This window comes from Stenella coeruleoalba, assembly GCF_951394435.1.
Source record: "Stenella coeruleoalba genome assembly, chromosome: 21".
Classification (NCBI taxonomy): Eukaryota; Metazoa; Chordata; class Mammalia; order Artiodactyla; family Delphinidae; genus Stenella; species Stenella coeruleoalba.
The window spans coordinates 3,091,931-3,113,460 of NC_137167.1; the positions used below are offsets into that span (position 1 = coordinate 3,091,931).

At 41.4% G+C, this 21,530-nt stretch overlaps 1 protein-coding gene across 1 annotated transcript in view; it reads right to left on the reverse strand.

The window, feature by feature from the left end:
• HOOK3 (hook microtubule tethering protein 3) overlaps nt 1–21,530 on the reverse strand; it is a 103,394-nt gene that overhangs the window by 53,690 nt on the left and 28,174 nt on the right. Inside the window, exons 3-8 of the mRNA XM_079909561.1 lie at nt 20,675–20,747; nt 17,731–17,781; nt 16,023–16,155; nt 12,661–12,728; nt 5,495–5,557; nt 4,197–4,280 (exon numbers count right to left, since the gene is read on the reverse strand). Of these exons, the coding sequence (XP_079765687.1) occupies nt 4,197–4,280; nt 5,495–5,557; nt 12,661–12,728; nt 16,023–16,155; nt 17,731–17,781; nt 20,675–20,747 (472 nt within the window). The remainder of the gene's footprint in view (nt 1–4,196; nt 4,281–5,494; nt 5,558–12,660; nt 12,729–16,022; nt 16,156–17,730; nt 17,782–20,674; nt 20,748–21,530) is intronic.

Genomic DNA, 21,530 nt, shown 5'->3' on the forward strand with positions numbered 1-21,530 from the left:
ACACAGATTCTTTGCATTTTATTGGGAATTGCTTTATAGCCTGGTATGTGGTCAATTTATATGAACGCTGAGTGCATAATGCAACACCTTAATACCAGACTCATCAGACTAGCAAATGTTGCTAAAGTAATTTAGTTCAATATATTTGGCAGAAATCCTTTTCACATACACAGAAAAAGGTGTCAACTACAAATTGGTACTTGCCATCTGCCTCAACAAGGATTAAATCATGAGCTGCTGCAGCCGCTGACCTGTAACGCTCCCTGAAAGGAGTTCAGGAAGAGATCAGGAACGGGGCCCCCCGTGCTCTGGGAAAACTGGCAGAACAGGCCTTCAGATAGTTAGATATCTTCAGGAGAAGATTTTATGAGCCCAATTCTTGCATCTCCTCATATCTAGAAAAGCACTAAAATCATCAACGGTGACAACTGCTCCTCGTGACTGGCAGCCACCTTCTACCAGAACGTGTGCTTCACTGCACGCACCCTCTTCACCTAAATCACATACATACTGACCTCCATCCCACCACTTTGGAGCAGTTCCTCAGAGCTGAGATGCTGTCTCCTGGGCTATTGTCCTCATTTTGCCCCAAAGAAACCTTAACTCACAACTCTCACGTTGTGCATTTCTTTTAGTCAACAAGGAGAATAATTAAAAATAATACATAAACACAATTTAAGGAAAAAAAAGCAAATAAAGCAAAGGGGCTTATAATGGAAAGCTACAGTTTCCCATTGAGTTTTTCTACTTCCAAGAGACAACTAGGTTTTTTTTTTTTTTTTTTTTTTTGCGGTACACGGGCCTCTCACTGCTGTGGCCTCTCCCGTTGCGGAGCACAGGCTCCGGACGCGTAGGCTCAGTGTCCATGGCTCAAGGGCCCAGCCGCTCCGTGGCATGTGGGATCTTCCTGGACCGGGGCACAAACCCGTGTCCCCTGCATCGGCAGGCAGACTCTCAACCACTGCGCCACCAGGGAAGCCTGACAACTAGTTTTAATGTTCCTAATTTTATTGTTTTTGGCTGTGACTTGACATCTCTCAATAACATGTTATACCCACTATTTCTTGATTTATCAACCTTACACATTATCTAGTGACTTGTCTCCTCTGACATGTGAAATTAGAGCCACTTGCGGCATCCCCCGTTTCCACAAATAGTTATGGCACTATTCCTGCTCCTTTCACTGGCCACCTCTGCAATTTTGAACAACTACTCATTGACTTGTTTCACTCCATCACGTGCCCACTCATTAGCTCACTCAGATACTCATCGTGGGTCTACCATGTGCTAGGCACTGCTGCAATTGTCCAGGTGCAAGGGATACCACGATGAAAAACGCAGAGACAGTTCTTATTCTTATGTGTTACATATTCTAAACAAATCATCATAGTAAATATATAAACAAGGACAAATCATATTAAGCAAGAAAGTAAACTAATAAATACATGCAAGACCTAGAGTGAAAGTGCTCTGCAGAAGGTTAAAGCAAGACTAAGAGGAGGGGCTTCCCTGGTGGTGCAGTGGTTGGGAATCTGCCTGCCAATGCAGGGTACACGGGTTCGAGCCCTGGTCTGGGAAGATCCCACATGCCACGGAGCAACTAAGCCCATGAGCCACAACTACTGAGCCTGCGCTCCGCAACGGGAGAGGCCGCGACAGTGAGAGGCCCGCGCACCACGATGAAGAGTGGCCCCCACTCGCTGCAACTGGAGAAAGCCCTCGCACAGAAATAAAGACCCACCACAGCTAAAAATAAATAAATAAATAAATTTATTTTAAAAAAAGACTAAGAGGAGAGGCTGGAGGACGACTGTAGGCTGGTGACCGAGGAACTTCCCGGGGAGGCTGAGGTTAGTACTGGGCACACCTAAGTGCCCAGTGAATATTTCATGACAGATAAACCACGTGATTTGGAGCTGAGACTGGATGGCGAGAAGCGGCCGGCCGTGTACTGCCGGTGCTCCCTCGTGGTGAGACGAGAACACGGGGGTCCCCACCGGGCCCTCACCGCCCTGCCTCGCCCTGCTTCTCCTGCTCACCTCCAGCACCCGCATCTTTACTTTCATAACACTGCTTCTCCACAGGCAGGGCTAGATGCTGAAGACCAGTGACGTTCACATCGCTACCTCAGAGGTCACATCAGCACGCCTGTGTTACGACTGCTTTCTGCAGGGCTGAGTGTGTCATGGCGCTGCCACCAATCTCCTCATAACCTCTCTGCAGCCCCGCCACTCGCTCTGCGATCTGTTCACACCAGGGACTGGTAAACTCTTCTGTAAGGAATAGGGCAGTGAACAGCTGAGCCTTTCAGAGCCACAGGTCTCGTGGCAAGTCCTCAACCCTGTCTTTGCAGCGTGAAAGCACCAGAGACAGCACATCAAGGAACAAGCCTGCCTGCACTACCACTTTACTCACGAGACAGAGGGCCGACTGCAGTCTGCCAATCCCAGTGTACGACTTGAATGTTACACCGTCAAAGAGACTATTTATATCCTGCTCATAAAAACAACCAACTCTTATTTACCATTATTGTAAAATACTGCATTTGTGTATAGCTGAATTTTAGAATCTGAAAAGCAATTAACAGCACTTAACCTTATGACTAGGTAAATATTATTTACTACATCACCCAGAAAGTGTGCTCTGATCACATTTCTTCCTATCTGCATCCAAAGCAATGACCAACTCTTACGCCTTTCAAGGTAAGATGCTTCTAGTATAAAATATCACGAACCCTGTGTACCTACTACACAGCTTTAACAAGTATCAAAACATGGCCAATTATGCACCTATCTGGACTTCCATCCACTCCCCCCTCCTCCCTGATTTTGAGGTAAATCCCAGACAAACAATTTTATTTCTTAATTTTCTGTCTTTTAATTTAGGAGCGATTTCTTCAACTTTATTTTTAACTATTCTACTGAATTTTTTTATTTTGACAATTCTATTTTTAGTGTTTCTTGATCTCTGATTTTTTCTTTTTAAAATAGCATCTTGTCCTTTTTTTTTTTTTTTTTTTTTTTTTTTTTTGCGGTATAAGGGCCCCTCACCGCCGCGTCCTTTCCCGTTGCGGAGCACAGGCTCTGGACGTGCAGGCTCAGTGCCCCGGTCCGGGAGAATCCCACATGCCGTGGAGCGGCTGGGCCCGTGAGCCACGGCTGGGCCCGTGAGCCACGGCCCTGAGCCTGCGCGTCCGGAGCCTGTACTCCGCAATGGGAGAGGCCACAATGGTGAGAGGCCCGCGTACCGCAAAAAAAACCCCAAAAACAAAATAAAAAGAAAAATCTTTTCTACTACCCCAATTTCTCCACTTCCTCTAGGGCTAGTTTCCTGTTTATCTTGACCCTTCTCTTTTTTGTTACGCAGATTTTCCTCACATGTAAGAATCGGTTTTCTGTAAATTAGGGAATCCAGAAAGGTCAAAATGAAAAGGGCCTTACCCTGCAATACTAATACTCGGTCTAACCTCCTGTACTTCTGTTTGCTTAACTTCTTTAGAAGAGACCCCTCCGATTGGGAAACCAGCTACAGGTCAGGGTATCTGCAGTGGGTGACGGGCAATGGGGCTGAGCTCTCCTACAGAAGACCCCATTACACCTCGCTGCAGCCTTCCACCAAGCATGGGGGCTTCTCTGGGGTTCAGCTACAGCAGCTCCCTCCCCCTTTATAGGTGTTTTTGGCACTGCATTCTTTACTCCTTTTAGGCCGTTTGGCACTTTATCCAACTGCCTTTTGGCCTTCTGAGGTTGATGATGAGCAGTGGTGTGCTGTTGCTGGCTATAACCGAGCCACTTGCTAAATATTCGGGAGTCTGGTGAGCCGACTGTTAAACCATTAACAACCTGGAATTGGTCGCTGTGACAGTGTTTATACTGTGGAAATTGGAAAACGCTACAAATCAGGGCTTTTAAAAATCTCCCCCAGTCCTCCTGAGAGCCGATCTCTCTCCTCCTTCTCTTCTTTTCTTGTGGGCTTATCCCATTTTAAATTCATTTATTATGAATTTGATGGGGCTGTGAGAAGGAAGGAAAACTCTGACCTTTGTTCAGTCTGCACTCTTTTTCCAGGCTCTGTTTCCTTTTTCTTCTCAAACTAGGGCTGTGTTACAGCCAAACTGTACCGCACGTGGGACCCAGGGCACATGGTGGGACGCAGAGCCGTGCTGCAAACAGGTGGTGTAAAACCAGATCTCTTACCTGCAGATCCAACTCATGGCACCTTTGAGCAATTTCTTCCTTGGCCGACAAAGCTTCATTCAGTTCCTCTGAAGTTTTCTTCAGCTGGGTAGAAGCAAAGAGCTACAGTGAACGTCGCAATATGACGTGGCAACAACTAATGATGGCACATGTACAATACAAAACTAAAACGCTTCCCCCTGTTCTTTCTGTGGGGCAGGGAGAAATCAAGAACCCTTCTGCACGAGTCAAAAGAAGGGTTTCTTCCAACTGCAGACATCTTTTAGTCCTGAGTCTTGTCTTTTCTGTACTTGGAAATTGGTTCTTTCCTCATATCAAGTTTTCTTATACATCTCCTAGGGCTACTTGGTTCTTGGTAATGTTGATTCTGTAATAACTAAGAAATCTCACCTTGGTAAAATATATATGTGCTAGAGGAACAGGGGTTCAATTGTTATAATAAATAGCTAATGTATTTCAACACAATTGTTGTATGGTTTAAAAAATATTTATTCTCTCAGTACTTAGCAGTCAGGATATACGGCCAGAGAGATAGGCAGCTGGATTGGTTTGGATTGAGATTTTGCCCGGGAGAAGGTATTAAGGTAAGAGAATCGATTATATTGACAAAATCATCACAGTAATAGACCATGAAGTCTAGGCCAGAAAGAGAAGGTAACTGATTAAACAGATGATGAAATGCTTAAGCTAAAGTATGAAGTGGGGAGATTTCCAAAAATAAAATGATGATGTTGGCAGAAGAAAGAGGAGTAGGCTTTAGGCAGGCAGAACAGTAATGTTCACCGTAGAGTCAGCAAAGTGAGGAAGAACGAACGTAAGATGATGGGCTGTCAGTGAAAACCAGACAGTTCACTTCTTCACAAAGATGAAGGGTAGAGGAGACTTCTTCAATTGAAGAATAACACGAAATAAAAGGTAAGATATCTTTTGTATTATAAATAAATCACAGGATTAAATGCATGCCATTTTCCAGGACTGCATCTATTGTGTTAAACGTGGCATACAGAAAGATATCACTAATGGAAAAAGAAAACATGACTAGAAAACATGAATTATAGTAAATTAAAGAGGTTAATTTATTTTAAAGTGGGCTGTACAATAATATGTTAATTACAAATTTAATTACAAGTGTGTAATATCCATTAGTAAAGTGGCTTACGTTCTTGAATTTTAGGTAAAAAATAAAGAATTATACCAATATATTTCATAAGCAATTTCAACTGAAACATCCTTTTCATTAATATCTAAAGTTCACCCTTTAATCTCTTCATGGATAAAAACAATGCAAGATCAGGTACCTGGCGATCAAGGTCAACATAGGCATCATTCCCAGCAGAGACAGGAGACTCTTTACTCATCAGCTGAAATTAAGATTTAAATGATTACAACCACGAGAAAAAAGTGACATTCTATATAATACACTTACAACAACAAACATGAACACCCAGCTGCCATAGAATTATAAAAATTACAATGAAATCACAAATGTAAAAGGAACATTTTCCTATACATCGAAGCTCTTCAGCCTGGAGCTTTGTTTTGCTGCAGGATTAGCCTTCACTTAAAATCACACGTGTAATTCTGGTATGCATTTTCACAGCAGGGCCAGTCACGAGAGTCAAGTATTACTTATTCTTACCACTAAAAAGACAAGTCTTTAAGTTAAAATGTGGCTAAATATTTAAAATATTGACTTTTCAGTAAGAAAAATAGTAACACTAAGTAACTATTTCTGAAGAATAAACGTGGGTCACATCAATATCAGCCCAAATTAACCGCTAATGTTCAGTGATGACACGCACATACACACGAATCTAGGTCTCAGCCTCTCTCACCCTTGTGTTGCACACAGAGAAGATCCAGAGGGTGTGTGAGGGTTTGGGGAGAAGGGGTAAAATTCTGACTGTGACAAATGTCAGGGGCAGACTCAAATGTCCCAATTTTCTCCTGTTTCCTTCTTATGCTCTGTCTGAAGGACAAAAGAGAGGGACAATTAGAAACGTGGGGACAGACTATTGAGAGATCTTGTAATTTCAGCCTTCATCCCACTCTCTAAAGAACTGAAATGTTATGCTCAGCTGTACCTTCTTCTCTGCATCAGTGGTTCTCAACACTGACTGAGAAGTCCCCAAACCAACAACACCAAACCAACAACACCAGCATTGCCTAGGAACTTGTCAGAAATGCAAATTCTTGGGTCCCTGCCCAGATTTACTGAATCAGAGACTCTGGGGTTAGGGTCCAGCACCACACACTGAAGTTTGAGAACCACTGCTCTATATTAATGTCATGAGAAGAGTGAAGGTTCCTTAGCATTATTAGGAGGGAAAAAAATCTCAGAAAGAGTAAAAGAATACTGACTTCAATTTTTATTCTTTTATTGTAAGAATGTTAATAAAAAGATGTTCAAAAGATTTTTCTTCCAATTAAAAAAATAACACCCAAGGTAGAGAAGATAAAATTCAGAAAAAGTACAAAGAGAAAACACCCATTATTCTACCATCCAGAAATAACCACGTCTATAATTTTGAACTATTCAAGAAGCTACCTGTGCCATGGGTTTCACACAGCTCAAGTAAGAAAGACAAATACAGTGTCATGTGATGACAGACATGTGTGACATGTGTGACAGACACTCAGAGAGGAAGGATCTAATTCAGGGGGTGCGGGGGGGGTAGAAGGGAGTAGAAGTATTTTCTTCCAGTCCCCATTGTTACATGTTAGTTCTTATCATAACACAGCAGTGGATAAAACCCCCTGAACACAGCCTCCTCCCAGTCAATCCCAGCTAGGATGTCCACCTCGACGAGGTTTCCAGGTCCTATACCTCCCGACTTCCTCCCTGGTTTTCACTGACAGCCCATCATCTTACGTTCATTCTTCTTCACTTTGCTTAGACTCCACGGTGAACATGACTGTTCTGCCTGCGTAAAGCCTACTCCTCTTTCTTCTGCCAACATTGTCATCTTATTTTTGGAAATCTCCCCACTCCGTACTTTAAGTTACGCAGTTCATCATCTGTTTAATCAGTTACCTTCTCTTTCTGGCCTAGACTTCATGGTCTATTATTGTGATGACTTTGTCAATATAATCAATTCCCTTACCTTAATACCTTCTCCTGGGCAAAATCTCAATCCAAGACCAATCCAGCTGCCTATCTCTTCTGGCCATATATCCTGACTGCTAAGTACTGTGAGAATAAATATTTTTTAAACCATAAAACACAATATATAGTTTCCAGTCTCAGCTGGGCCTTCAAAGTTGCCCCCAAAGTGCAGCTATGCTTCCCCAATCAGCAGTCTCTTTGTTCCCTTTAGAGATTATTCCAAATCTTTCCTACATCTCAAACCTCACCAACTCCCCACTACTCTTATCAGAAAACCTTGCCTCCAGGTAAGAAATTCCCCAATTTCCTGTACCTTAACCTACAAAATTGGCAGCATTCATACCCATCCTTTCCTTTTTCAATCTTGTTGTAATACACTCTCAACCCTGTCTCTTCCCAGGTTCTCAGAGACCCTGTACTAGTTATCATCCTCTCTCTTGTTATCTCAACCTCTATCTTGCTCTTTCCTGTGGCTTCTTCCTATTAGCATTTAAAAAATTAAAAGACTACCATTTACTTGATTACCAATCACATTTCTCCAAAGAAGATAATATACAAATGCCCAACAAACATATGAAAAGATGCTCAACATCATTAATCTTTAGGGAAATACAAATAAGCCACAATTAGAAAACACTTCACATCCACTAGGATGGCTAATATCAAGAAGATGGACAATAACAAGGGTTGACAATGAGGGAGAGAAATTAGAATTCTTAGCACATTGCTGGTGGGAATGTAAAATGGTGCAGCACCGGTGGAAAACACACCTGTGCTGGCACTTCCTCAAAGAGTTAAACACAGAATTACCATGTGACCCAGAAATTCAATTTCTGGGTATATACCCAAAAGAATTAAAAACAGGTGCTCGGACTTCCCTGGTGGTGCAGTGGTTAAGAATCCACCTGCCAATGCAGGGGACACGGGTTCGAGCCCTGGTCCGGGAAGATCCCACGTGCCGCAGAGCAACTAAACTCATGTGCCACAACTACTGAGACCACGTGCCACAACTACGGAAGCCGCTCACCTAGAGCCTGTGCTCCGCAACAAGAGAAGCCACCTCAATGAGAAGCTGGAGCACCACAACGAAGAGTAACCCCTGCTCACCGCAACTAGAGAAAGCCCGCGTGCAGCAACAAAGACCCAACACAGCCAAAAATATATAAACAAATAAATAAATTTATTAAAAAAATAAAATAAAAACAGGTGTTCAAAACAACCCCGTACACTCAGGTTCACAGCAGCACTACTCGCAATACCGAAAAGGTGGAAACAACTCAAACGTCCATCAAATGATGAATGGATAAACAAAATGTGGCACACCCACACCATGGAATATCACTCAGCCACGAAAAGGAACTAAATATTGATACATGCTACAAAATATTCTTGAAAATGGTAAATTTTATGTTATGTGTATTTTACCACAACAGAAAAAAAAAATCAAAGTCAGCTACACCTGAATAAAGACATACAGACAATCATCTTACAAAAGCCCTTCTTCAATTCCATAATTCTATCCAGCCACCCCATCCTCCTCCACGGCCCAATCAGTCACCAAACCTGTTAAATAAAGCTCTGACAAAGTTCAAATCTGTCCACTTCTCTCCACCCAGCCGCCATAACCTAGTTCAGGCTTCCATCGTTCCTCACCAGATAATTACTAAGGTCTCAACTGCTCTCACTTTTTCTAGCCTTGTTTTCCTCCAATCCATTCTTCTCACTGCCTGGATTTTCTCAAATACAGACTTCAGTGTATTTCCTCCTTAAAAAGCAATTCACTGGTTTCCAAAATTCTTTCCACAAAGCTGCTCGGCATCCTACTGGCCTTAACGCTCTTGCCTTGCCTCCAGCACCCACACCTCCCGCGCCTGCTGAGGCTTCTTCCGACACCTCCCCGCGCCACGCGGCTGCCTCCTGGACCGCAAGTGTGTGCCCTTCCTGACCTCTTCTCCTCCTCCAGTGCTTAGACGAGACGCCGCATTCTCTGAGAACCCTTCCCCAACATCCCCACGCTGAGGGACACACTCTTTTGAGGTCCTACTATCTTTTCCCCATCACGGCACTTTTCATTCTGAATGCTTTGGATGTATTCGAATTGCTCGTTTGGCCACTCTTCCCTTTAGATCACACTTTGTGAGACAAGAGGCCATGTCTATCTTTTCCATAGTTGTATCCTGAAGGCCCTCCTATAGCTCCCACTGCATTCTAGGTGCTCGATAAGTATTTACTAAATAAACAAAATGAATATGCACGTAAAATGTACTGCGTTAGTGAGTACCGGCACCATCAGCACAGAGTAGGTGTAGATAAACGCTTGCCAGTACAATTATCACCATCCATCTATTTCAGATTTCCTCAGAATAAATTCCTAAAAGTGAAATTACAGAATCAATGACAGTAAGGCAGAACAGTTAGTGGCCCCCTTACTGTTTTTCCTGTCTTTGCTTAGTAACAGAATCCTCAAATTTTGGCTGGGTCCATGACCACCTGGAAAAAAGACCACATTCCCCAGCTTCCCAGTGTGGCAATGTGAGTAACAGCTGGATAACAGGAGTGAGAATTCCTGGAAGTTTACTAAGAGGAAGTGGAGAACCTTCCTTCAGCCCTGCCTGCTGGCCGGAATGTGAATGTGAGGGCTGGAAGCCAAACAGCCACGGCTGACCACGGGGTGGGAATCACACATTAGGGATGGCAGACAACAAGATGCAAGAAAGCTGTGTCCCTGATGCCTACGGAGCCAACCCATGACCACTTGAGAGCAAATTAAACTCATATCTTGCTTGGCTGACCATCGTTTTGTTAGTTTACCCTGCTACCATCAGCCCTGACTGACAAACGGATCCTCTCCTAAAAGCTCTGCTGTGTTGAAATGTCCTGTATGATAGAGAATTTGGCTGCTCCTTTGCCCCCAGTGCCTGGGAGGCAGCCGCTAAATCTCTGGGATTTCTCTGCTGAGTGTCTTTGTTATTCATGGTGGGTCCCTAGATAGTTTAAGCTAGGAGATGACTCTGGTTGGGGGCTGGTGACGCCAAGAAAACCAACCGCATATGGGAGGGTTGGGGCTTTGAGCCACTTGATACCAGCCTGGCCTCTGGGGAGGAGACAGGGGCTGGAAATTTAGTTCAACCTTGTGGCCAATGATCCAACCAATCACACCTATAAAATGAAACCCCAACAAAATGCTGCACATGAAAGCTCGGGTGAGCTTCCCCGGTTGGCAGCTCTCTCTGTGTGTTGTCACACAGTAATGTGCTGGGAGGGTGACATGTCTTGATTCCACGGGGAGGGGACAACAGAGACTGAGTTCGGGACCCTTCCAGACCTCCATTTCGGGGGGTGGGGGGTTGGTTCTGATTCGTATCCTTTTGCTGTAATAAACCGTCACTGTTACTGAGTTCTATGAGTCATTCCAGCAAATAATCAAATCTGAGGAGGTAGTGGGAACTGCTAGATTCACAGTCAGTTGGTCGGATTTAAAAGGAAATGCTTCATAGCACAGGGAGAGCAGCTCGGTGCTTTGTGACCACCTGCCGTGGGACAGGAAGCGGGGGTGGGAGGGAGACACAAGAGGGAGGAGATATGGGGATACATGTATACATAGAGCTGATTCACTTTGTTATACAGCAGAAACTAACACAGCAATGTAAAGCAACTATATTCCAATAAAGATATTTAAAAAAATTTTTTAAATAAAAAATAAAAAAAGTAAAATAGGGCTTCCCTGGTGGCGCAGGGGTTGAGAGTCCGCCTGCTGATGCAGGGGACGCAGGTTTGTGCCCCGGTCCGGGAAGATCCCACATGTCGCAGAGCAGCTGGGCCCGTGAGCCATGGCCACTGAGCCTGCGCGTCTGGAGCCTGTGCTCCGCAACAGGAGAGGCCACAACAGTAAGAAGCCCGCGTACCGCAAAAAAAAAAAAAAAAAAAAAGTAGAATAAAAAAGGAAACACTTTATCTTAATTTGCATTTAGCATTTTTCATGTTTGTCTGTTGCATTTTTTTCTGTTAGTTACTTACATTCTATACTATTTTAGTTCCCTTAAAGGTTTCTTCCATTACTTCTATGATTAAAAAATTCTCCCATCTTAAGATCACTTTCACTCTTATAGTTCTATGTCTGACACCTGATGGAGTTCAGGACATGCTACCCCCAAATATGGCAGTTTGGCATGTTGAATGTTTCAAGCTGAAGGAATTTGAGAAACAGCAGGGACAGGAAAAATTTTCTGACCTTCCTCTGAAGCAGGTCTTAAGTCCCTCACGTGAGAGGCACCCTCCCTATGCTCAGAGGAAAGGAGTATCCGTATCTCCAAAGTCAGAGGGATGCAGAAGGAATCCGAACAAACAGGACTTGCTGTTTTTCGCCCTATCACATTTTTCCACGAGATTTTCCACTCTTCACCAAATCCAGCATCAAAACACTCAGGTTGAAACACCTCTTTGGGCTTCCCTGGTGGCACAGTGGTTGAGAATCTGCCTGCCAATGCAGGGGACACGGGTTTGATCCCTGGTCCAGGAAGATCCCACATGCCGTGGAGCAACTAAGCCCATGCGCCACAACTACTGACCCTGCGCTCTAGAGCCCGCGAGCCACAACTACTGAGCCCACGTGCCGCAACTACTGAAGCCCACGCACCTAGACCCCGTGCTCCGCAACAAGAGAAGCCACCGCAATAAGAAGCCCGCGCACTACAAGGAAGAGTAGCTCCCGCTCGCCGCAACTAGAGAAAGCCCACGCGCAGCAACAAGGACCCAACACGGCCAAAAATAAATAAATAAAATAATTTTAAAAAAAAAGAAACACTTCTTTGATCTTCATTTCTTTATGAAGCCTCCTGTGTTGTGTAAAACTTAAATACATTTGTATGCTCTTCTATTGTTAATCTGTTTTTTGTTTGTTTGTTTTTAACAGAGGTTCCAGCTAAAAACTTGAAAGGGTAGAGGAGAAAAACATTTTTCCCCTCCTACAGTTTCAAATAAATATTCATCTAGAAATTGCCTTGAGTCTGGCTGGAGTTGAAGACCCATTTCCTTCCAAATAAGAAACCAATACTTAAGTGTGAGGCAGACTGCTGGTTTAAGATAGATATTATTCGTAATGGCTTTAGGAATTAGTCTACTATTCCTAATTCATTAGAGCATTAAAAAAAATTAGGAATTGTTACGGAATATCTATAATTCCAAGATAAACATTTAACGTTTAAATAAAAATGAGACAAGCTATAGCATAAGTGCGAAGAAAAAAATTCTCAAAAAATGAGTAGGAGAATCTCTTTTTAAAATTTCTACTTCAATTACTTAAACTCACGTTTGCTCCTTTAACTTCTCACAAACTGTAAGCACAAAGGTCCAACATACCTCCTGGATGGCTGTCATGACAACGTGTTGCACAGATTCCTCCATCATCATGATGGCTTGGATGTACTCTGAAAGTAAGAACAACCTGGAATGTCAGTGTTCAAGTTATAGACAATCAAGGGAGTAAAGGCTAACACTTCATGAATTCTGAAAAGAAGTTTCCTGTGTTTTGATTCTTCCTCGGAATTCCTCGTATATGGTTAAATACATGTGTCATAGGTAAAGTAAAGGCTGAAAATCACATTATTTATCCGTCCTTAAAAATAACTGCCCCCCCCATAAAGTTGAGGCTACAGCTAAAGGTCACAGGAATGGAGGATCTCGGGAATGTAAAACAATGAAACGGTACAGCCTAAGGCCAGAATGGAAAGGACTCCATATTACTGTTCCTAAAATCTAAAAATCTTTCACATTATTCTTTGCTACATGTTATAAAACTTTGATGTCTGTGTTTTATTCTTATGTGACATCAAAGTATTGAATTGTGTATAATTTCTACCTTAATATTTTCTACAATTAAAAAAAAAAAACTTAGGGATACTGAGACCTGCTCAGGACAAAGAATTAAGGTGAATTTAAGATAGAGACTGACGCTATAGTTAAACATTGTGTAACCCTGGGCTTTAAAACAATGACCCAAGTCTCTAATAAGCTAAAGCATCAATTTCATCCACCTTACCCTCACCAATGCCGAAAAAGAGAAGGCTCCCTTAGCCGTTCAGAGTGCCAAAGTTGAAAAAAAAAAATTCTGCCTTCTAAATAAAGCCCTGGAAGTAGTTTTCATTATTTTCAAATCCAATAATAGATGAAAAAACAGGTATTAAGCATAAAAAATCAATAGGCCAGCTGGATTTCAACAAATACGTAAATATATTTTAACAAGAAACATTTTTTTTGAATTTTATTTTTTTATACAGCAGGTTCTTATTAGTCATCCATTTTATACACATTAGTGTATACATGTCAATCCCAATCTCCCAATTCATCACTCCCCCGTCCCCACCCAATAAGAAACATTTTAAAACATAAAGTCATTAGGAAATTATAGCCTCAACCTGCCTCTCTCCACTCTATACCCAAAAAATCACCAAAAAAAATTGTCTCAGCACTCTAATATTATATGAAAGAGTCTTACTGTGCAATCGTTACAGTGACCTACTGGCAAGAAACTCATGGATTTGGAATGCCAAACTGTAGTCCTTTGCTTGACAGGTAACTTGTTTAAAAAAAAAAAGAGAATTTTGACAGCACTATTAAATTACGACATTCTGGTTGTTAATGCCAAAGCTTTTAGTTAAACAAAGCATGTTTTTAAGGAAGTACTGTCGTAAGGCTGCTTGTACCCAATCAATGATGCATATGCAAGCATACACAACACACTTAAACCACAGGCATCGTTCTTAGGCCCAAAGTAGGAATACTGTGCATGATAACTTAACCACTTTCCGGTTTAAAAAAAAAAAAGAATCCCTTTAGTCTGAGCTGAAGTTTTTGTTTGTTTGGTTTGTTAGTGAGGAGCGTCCTACGAGCGTTGGGTACAAGGCACCAAGCACAGAATTCCCAGGCTACAGAGCAGCTGGCACAGCCGGGATCGGAATGAAAGACTGTGAACATGGTGGGGAGAGGCAGTGGCCCAGTCATGGGAGGAAGACGGACGACAGCCCTGTGGGTGTGAAGGGTGTGACGGGGGACAGGGGGCGGAGGTTAGTCAGGTGTGAGAGGGGAAGCGTTAGTTAAGAAGCGGTGTTGCCACGTCAAGGCCCTTCCCCGCGAACACCGTAAAATGCTGGATGATAAAATGATGATGAGAACCACGTTAATGTACTAGTTTTGAAAAGTTAAAAAAAAAAAAGTTAAATCTTAAAAGTCCAAAATCCAAGTACGTATGATTACTGGCAGATCCAGGAGGCAGTGGAGAATGAGCTAGGCTACGCCAGGGAGTCTGTCCTGCAAAATGAGCGTCTAGGTCCAAAGCCTACAGCTCAGCTCAGTACAAAGAGCATTTAGTTCTAATGTGGGAGACACGTGTTTTTGTCCTCGCTAGCCTCTCACGAGCAAGAGATCTTGGGCAAGTCAAACAATACTCAGGAGTCTCAGTTTCCCAATTTGTAAAAAGTGCTGTTTGTTCTGTTAACCAGGCAGGAGGGAGAACTAGGTAAATATTATTTTTAGTGCGTTTTTACTGCTAATCTCTGCTTTTTCAAATACACCACCACTTACGTGCCCCAATTTGACAAGTCAGATAGCCAAGAGAAATGCACGCTGAGCCAACGCCTCACTTCTAGGAACTGAGAAACAGCCTCTAAACACAGAGCCCTTGTGTCTGCGGTGCGCTATGGGTTGCGAAGCAAACACACACACCGTTTCACCGACTCCTCACGACGACCAGCTGTCGTGCCCTCCCTCTGCAGACGAGGAAAGAGGCCGGGCCCCCAGGGCAGTGACAGGTAACACTCGGCAACTCAGAAGTGCATTTGATCCAAGCTCTCTGCTGTGTTCCTGAGACCAGAGCATGCCCTCTGGACAGTGAGAGGTTAAAATCCTGTTCAAATTTTTCATCATTTATGTAATTTTTAGGGAAAACCTCAAGCCAGGTGTTACAGAGAACACTTGGTCTGTGTGAGAAGCTCAACAAATATTTTGATTGTCTTCCCATAGAATGACGGATATAGGTAACATCCTTGCCTTCTCCTATTCACACCCTGTAATAAGTAATGAGCCAACTCTTAACAGCTATACATCTCCAAGAGCTGATGAATCTCCTAACAGAATAAACACATAAGAAATTCTTATCTGAATTCAATGAACTACATTAAATAAGTTTTCATCTGCCTTTTAAAGTCAAGGGTTCTACTTAGAAATGCCCACCCCACTCAACTGCAAGTTCCGTGAGGGCAGGTACTATATTGGTTTTGTCTGACACTGTGTTCCAAGCCCCGGCATGATGCATGAATTCAGTAAATGTTTATGAAGTAAACCCTTTGCACTTGCAATCTAAAATATCGAACTTTACACTCCTATAGCTGAATTGACTATTATTAATTAATTATTAATTAATTTGGCTGGACCTTGTCCAATTAACAGTAAATTTCATTACATTCAGTGTAGTTAAAAATAATCTACTCAAAGAATTATGCAGTCTTGCAGAAAGGGGAAGAACATCATCATAATCAAATTTATTCTAACCTGTAAAACTCTCTTCAGCTTGAAAACAGATTACTAGCAAAATCACAGAAAATGGCATACTTTGTGGGTGGCCTTAAGATGTTGTTGTTTGTACATGGGATTTATATATAAAATATACAATGTGTATTACTTTACTTAACTATTTTACATGCATACACTAACGTCAAATAAATTACCTTGCTTCTGTTCACAGTTCACAGCACAGCCTAAAATGAGTTGGAGCATCCTTCCCAGCTCTGCGGCATCAGAATGCTCCCCAATAAGGTTCACATCAGGGAGAGTAAAGTCATTAATTTGCTGCCCTAAAATCTGGACAGAGATAAAAACATGAGAATTGCATTTACATCTATATGACCAAATAAAATACTTGATAGAGATTAGTTTGTCAGAAACTCACTGTTAAGAGCAGAGCAGTTAAGCCAATCTCACTCCCAATTTCTACTTATACCTCCCATACATAAATTATAACTATCCTGAGTCACAACAACTTAGTCCCTCATCTGGTATGTGGTATGCACGCTGAGCAAAGAAACTGAGTACTACTGACCCCTCCACCTCCCCCAGAAAGGCTGGATGTGCACTCTCCAGAGAAGTAGAGCCTGAGAGCTTCTGAACCAGGGGGCACCAGAAAGAGCAGAAGTTAAATATAGGTTCATGCCCACAACAGGAAGACTCCCCTGGCCACCTTCACTCCATTTGACTCTAAAATACTGATAACAAGACACCCACATAAGGAAAGAGAATGGAGGCTTCCTTCATGGGGAAACTGGCCCCAAATGAAATGACACATTTAGACAAACGGGTAGGTTTCTGTCTGATAACCCTACAGTGAAAAAAGAAGATCCTAAAAGCACAGAAGCAGGATGAATGTGGCTGTAGTGTGATGGGTAAGGAAAGAGCAGGGAAAGAGGAGGTGAGAAGGGTCATGTGGCATCCGGTGGCTCCTCGTAAGAAGTATGGATCTGATTCTCGATGCGACAGGAAACCATGGAAGATGACTTGGAGGATGAGAGTGACATAAATTCTCCTTTTTAAAAACTCATCCTGGCTTGAGAGTGGAGAATAGACTGTAGCGGGGCAGAAGTGAAATCAGGGCACACTCCGCGAGTTATCTAAGCAAAAGCTGGTGATGGCTCGGTACAGGGTGGTGGCAGCAGAAACAGAGAAAACTGTATTTTGGAGATTTAACTATAGGTCTTGCTGATGATATCAAATGAAGGAAGGACTGCAGGATGATCTGTAGGCTCTGGACTTGAATAGTAGGGCGGACGGCAGAGTCACACACTGAGGTGAAGACAGATAACGTAAGTACAGATGTAGGTTTAAATGCATATAAGCTTGTCGGGAAAAAACAGTAAGGAAATAACACAGGTGTTTCTAGGCTATGTTGCGTCCACTTGGTATCTGTGATCATGAAATTTAAAGTAAAACTAGTTCCACTGCCTGATTTTTTTCCCCAGCGATATCCTGACCGTTCTGATGCAGACTCAGAGGATAAACTGAGTTAATCTAGGGGTAGGGGTTTGCCAAGGAATAAAATGGAAGTAGGCACAGGACTTGTTAGTAACTATGCATGGACTCTAAACCACCTTCACGAGTAAGGGAAGAAAGGAGAGAGTTAATGGACAGCAGAAGGGAAAGTTCAACATAAATGAGTAACCACTCACAAACTATCCATATTATAGTGAAAAAGATTATCTAGTAAACATCTAATAGCTGGTGAACCAGCTTTTTGAACCAACATCTTAGAGACCATATAATGGAAAATAAAGCTGATTATTAATATTAAGGTAATATTTCCTTTACTTGAAACTACTGTAAAATATTGTAAGATTAAACTATCCTATAGTAATACTTCCAAGCAGAATGATAAAAACTCCTTACCTCATGATTGTAATCCAGGATTCCTTTCAAAATTTTCTTTAAATTGCTTATCTGTTTAAAGAGAGAGAAACCAACTGGGTAAAAAGCAATCACAGATGAAAATATAGTTTAACCTAAAAAATTTCTGAACCAACTAATCATTCTTGTTAATCATAAAGTAAACATAAAAAATAAAATTCAACAGTACATTTGAATTACTATCATAAAAAAGACTATCAGTGGCTTAATTTATTTGATCTAAGAGATTTATAAAGCAAATTAAGTATCCAATTATGTTAAATTTTCAATGTTCTAACCACACTGACAAAAATTCGAAGGTAACTGAACAAGACCTAACAGTAAGATTAAATTATGTAGATCTTCTGCATGGAAAAAAAAATGTATCATCCTTAGTGAAGACTTGAGCTCAGTGCTGTTTTACCCAGAAAAGTAGAGTTGCATGTTACATAGAGGGTAAGTTCTAAATTTAGAGCATTAAACAAAAATTACAGTCAAAATTACCCTTGGATATCTCCTAACACAACCTACAAATCAGGTAGTCACCTATGAAGGAATGATTCCAAATTCCTCCATGGTCAGAAAAGTGTTTTCCTTCAGCTGAGACCAAGTAAATATTTAGGAGCCATAAGGTTAAAAAAATACTACTGCATCTTTAAATGTTAGTATAACGCTCAGCATTGCCAAGATACTTGTGCTATAAGAAGCATCCCAGTAACAAGACAGGATGGGGGCCAACACTCACTCCACTCCAGAGCGCAGGCTCCTGGTCATGTTACCTGGGTGAAATCACGGCAGAGTTACCTGCACTACTTACTGTAAACTTATTTTCTTCCCTTTTTTTTTTTGACCCAACTCATCTGGCTGAATTTGCGTTAAGTCACATGCACACACGATATGATGCTGTTGATCATCTACCTGGCTGTCCCCAGGTAGATGCTCATAGTTGAAGATGTCCTAGGACAGAAGACTGTAGGAGTGATAGCTATCAAATAAAAGATTCCACAGCAGGGGGATCCAGTGGTTACTCAAAGACATACTTATTTTTAAGGGAGAAAATAAACTGAAAACTTCATATTAAAAAAAAAGAATCTCATAAATAAAACTAACATGTTTTGTATGCCTAAAAATTTGGAGACACGGAAAATATATAATATACTTTCTCTGGTTCTAGGGTGTTCAATTTTTCGTATTATAACATTTTAAATTAGAAAGTCTTAAAAATCAATGTTTTCACTTAAAATGGTAGTTTATTCTCCACTGAAAAAAGCTACAAATCTTATAATTAATCAATGGTATCTTAAAATCAATCTTAAAATTGAAGAAATATAATTGAAGAAACATAATATAGGATAAAATATAGAGAATAGGAATGCAAATCGGAATGGTTACTTTCAGTTCAGAATATTAAGAGTACAATAAACATTTCGTTTTCTCTCTGTTACTGCCTTTGCCACCCTGGTGACACTGAAGACCGTGTGGATTTACGCGCACACTGTGTGCACGGGCGTGGGACACGCAACTCCCTCTTGTGAAGCAGCAGCAAACATAAGCTGATTTAGCAGCAAGACTTTAAACAGGTTATAACGTTAAAAAGCCATCACTTTTATTGCCTGTTCTTGAAGGGTTATTGAGAAATTAAATAGCATCCATTCACTCTAGCTTAGTGAAAAGGAGGAATTAGATTTTGGCAGACCCAATATCTAGTCAGTGAATAAATATTTTCCTCAAACACGTGTTTTATGGGGAAATATAAAGACAAACCACGCTTAGCTCATCTTAAGTCCAGGGGTTTCACACGCTCACTCACTTGCACTTCGGAGTCCCTACCAATGTGTATTAAAAATAAATGGCTCCAGAGTTTTCCAAGCTGCCAGTCATGACCACAGATCAAGGTGGTGTAAGGAAACTATAGAGATGGAGAACAAGTCAGCGGTGGCCAGGGGTTCGGGTGAGGGTGGTGTGGTTGATGGGAGAGAGGCTCCACCGGACACCCGGCAGGGATGGGGCAGCCTGCATCGCCGTTATGTGAGTCTACACGCTGACAGGGCCATACAGGGCGGCGCACACACACAGAAGAGTGTGTGCAGAACGACTGAACTGTGAACACGCTGTGGATCGTATCCACGTCGGTTCCCCAGGTTTGCTACTGCATTACAGTCACACAAGATGTCAGCCCTGGAGAAACTAGGGGAAAGGTATGTGGAACTTCTCTGTACATTTCTTTTCCCAACCCCTGTGAATCTATAATCGTTTCAAAATATAAAGTTAAAAAAATAATTTACAGATGGGTTGCAATCTATATTTCAAAAACTAAACTAAAAACATTACTGCATTAAGTAAGGTTAAAAACGTATTCAACTATTCAGGAACATGCAGTTAGGCGGGTGGGAGGCTGCAGTGTAAACTGTGTTTCTCACTGTGGGTTTCCATCAAAGATGCTTGGGGAATACCGAAAAATAAGGCTACTAGGAAGGAAATAAAAATAATCCATTCTCTGAGTGTTCTGGACACAGTTAATAATGATCAGTATTTTCTCATTATTAATAACAACACTAGCAACTAACATTACTGTCCTAAGTACATTATATGTATTAATTCATTTATCTCTGTGAGGTAGATCCTATCACAATCCCCATTTTACAAACGGGAAAACTCAGGCACTGAAAGGTTAAAGACTTTCCCAGCGGCTGTGAGCGGCTGGGCTGGGATGTGGACACAGGCAGTCTGGCTCTGAAGCCCGAGCCCTCAGTCACTATGCTTTACCAACTCAGACTATATCTTGGTGAGCAATTCCAGGTTGCCCCAATCTTCAATTCTAGATTATTTCACCAAAGGCTATCTAAGTTTCTAAAGCTCACTAGACACATCAGAGCAAAAGTCAACAAGTATTATATACACCCAAGTAAAAGGTTAATTAACAAATAGGAAAATAAAAAGAAAATACCTTTAGCCTCCAATTATCTCCTACTTCAGTTTTAATTCTGTTTAGCCAATTTTCATCAAAATATGCAGGATCTCTGCAAATAAGAAAAGGCTAGCATGTTAATATCATGTAGCTTTCAAGCTAAAACAAAACCAAACACACACACACAATTGAAACCCCTCCTGTATTATCACTTAACTGCAACAAAAAAAGGTATTTGACACACATGAGCCACAAAATAATACATGTACATGAGATCGAATGCAATTACAGTAGAAATCTCTAAAATCAACTGTTATCACTCATTAAAAAACATAATTTTATCAAAAGCAAGCTAAAAGGTGAAAAGTGATAACATACAATTAATACATGTTTTTCAAATTATACACTAATCTGGAATTAACATAATTAGTAGATACCATGCTAATATCTAAAAACAGTCAAAATCAATGACAATTGTTTTATAAAGGCAAAGGACGTATATTAGGAAGAAGGTTAAAATAAGCTTTTCAGTTAATATTTCAATGACTTCCATCACCTACTACTTCAAAGGTCACCAATAATGTTATTAAAATTTCAGTTTCTTTAAATAATATAAACAGAGAACCTGTTTATGTAATACTAGACATTAGACAAAGTTGGATACCATTTCTGTTTGCAGAAGCCCTAAATCTAAGATAACACTGGTGTGGACAAACAAACTGAAACAAGGATAGACGCTGAATATACTTATGCTTATTTTTCTTAGGAAAACCTCCAAAACTTCTATAAACACGAGAAAGAAAAAAAAAAAAGGTTTTATCCTGGTATGATAGTCGCTTTAAAGTTCCTGAAATCGATGCTCTAAAAAATTAAATTATTTGTTCAAGACCACAGA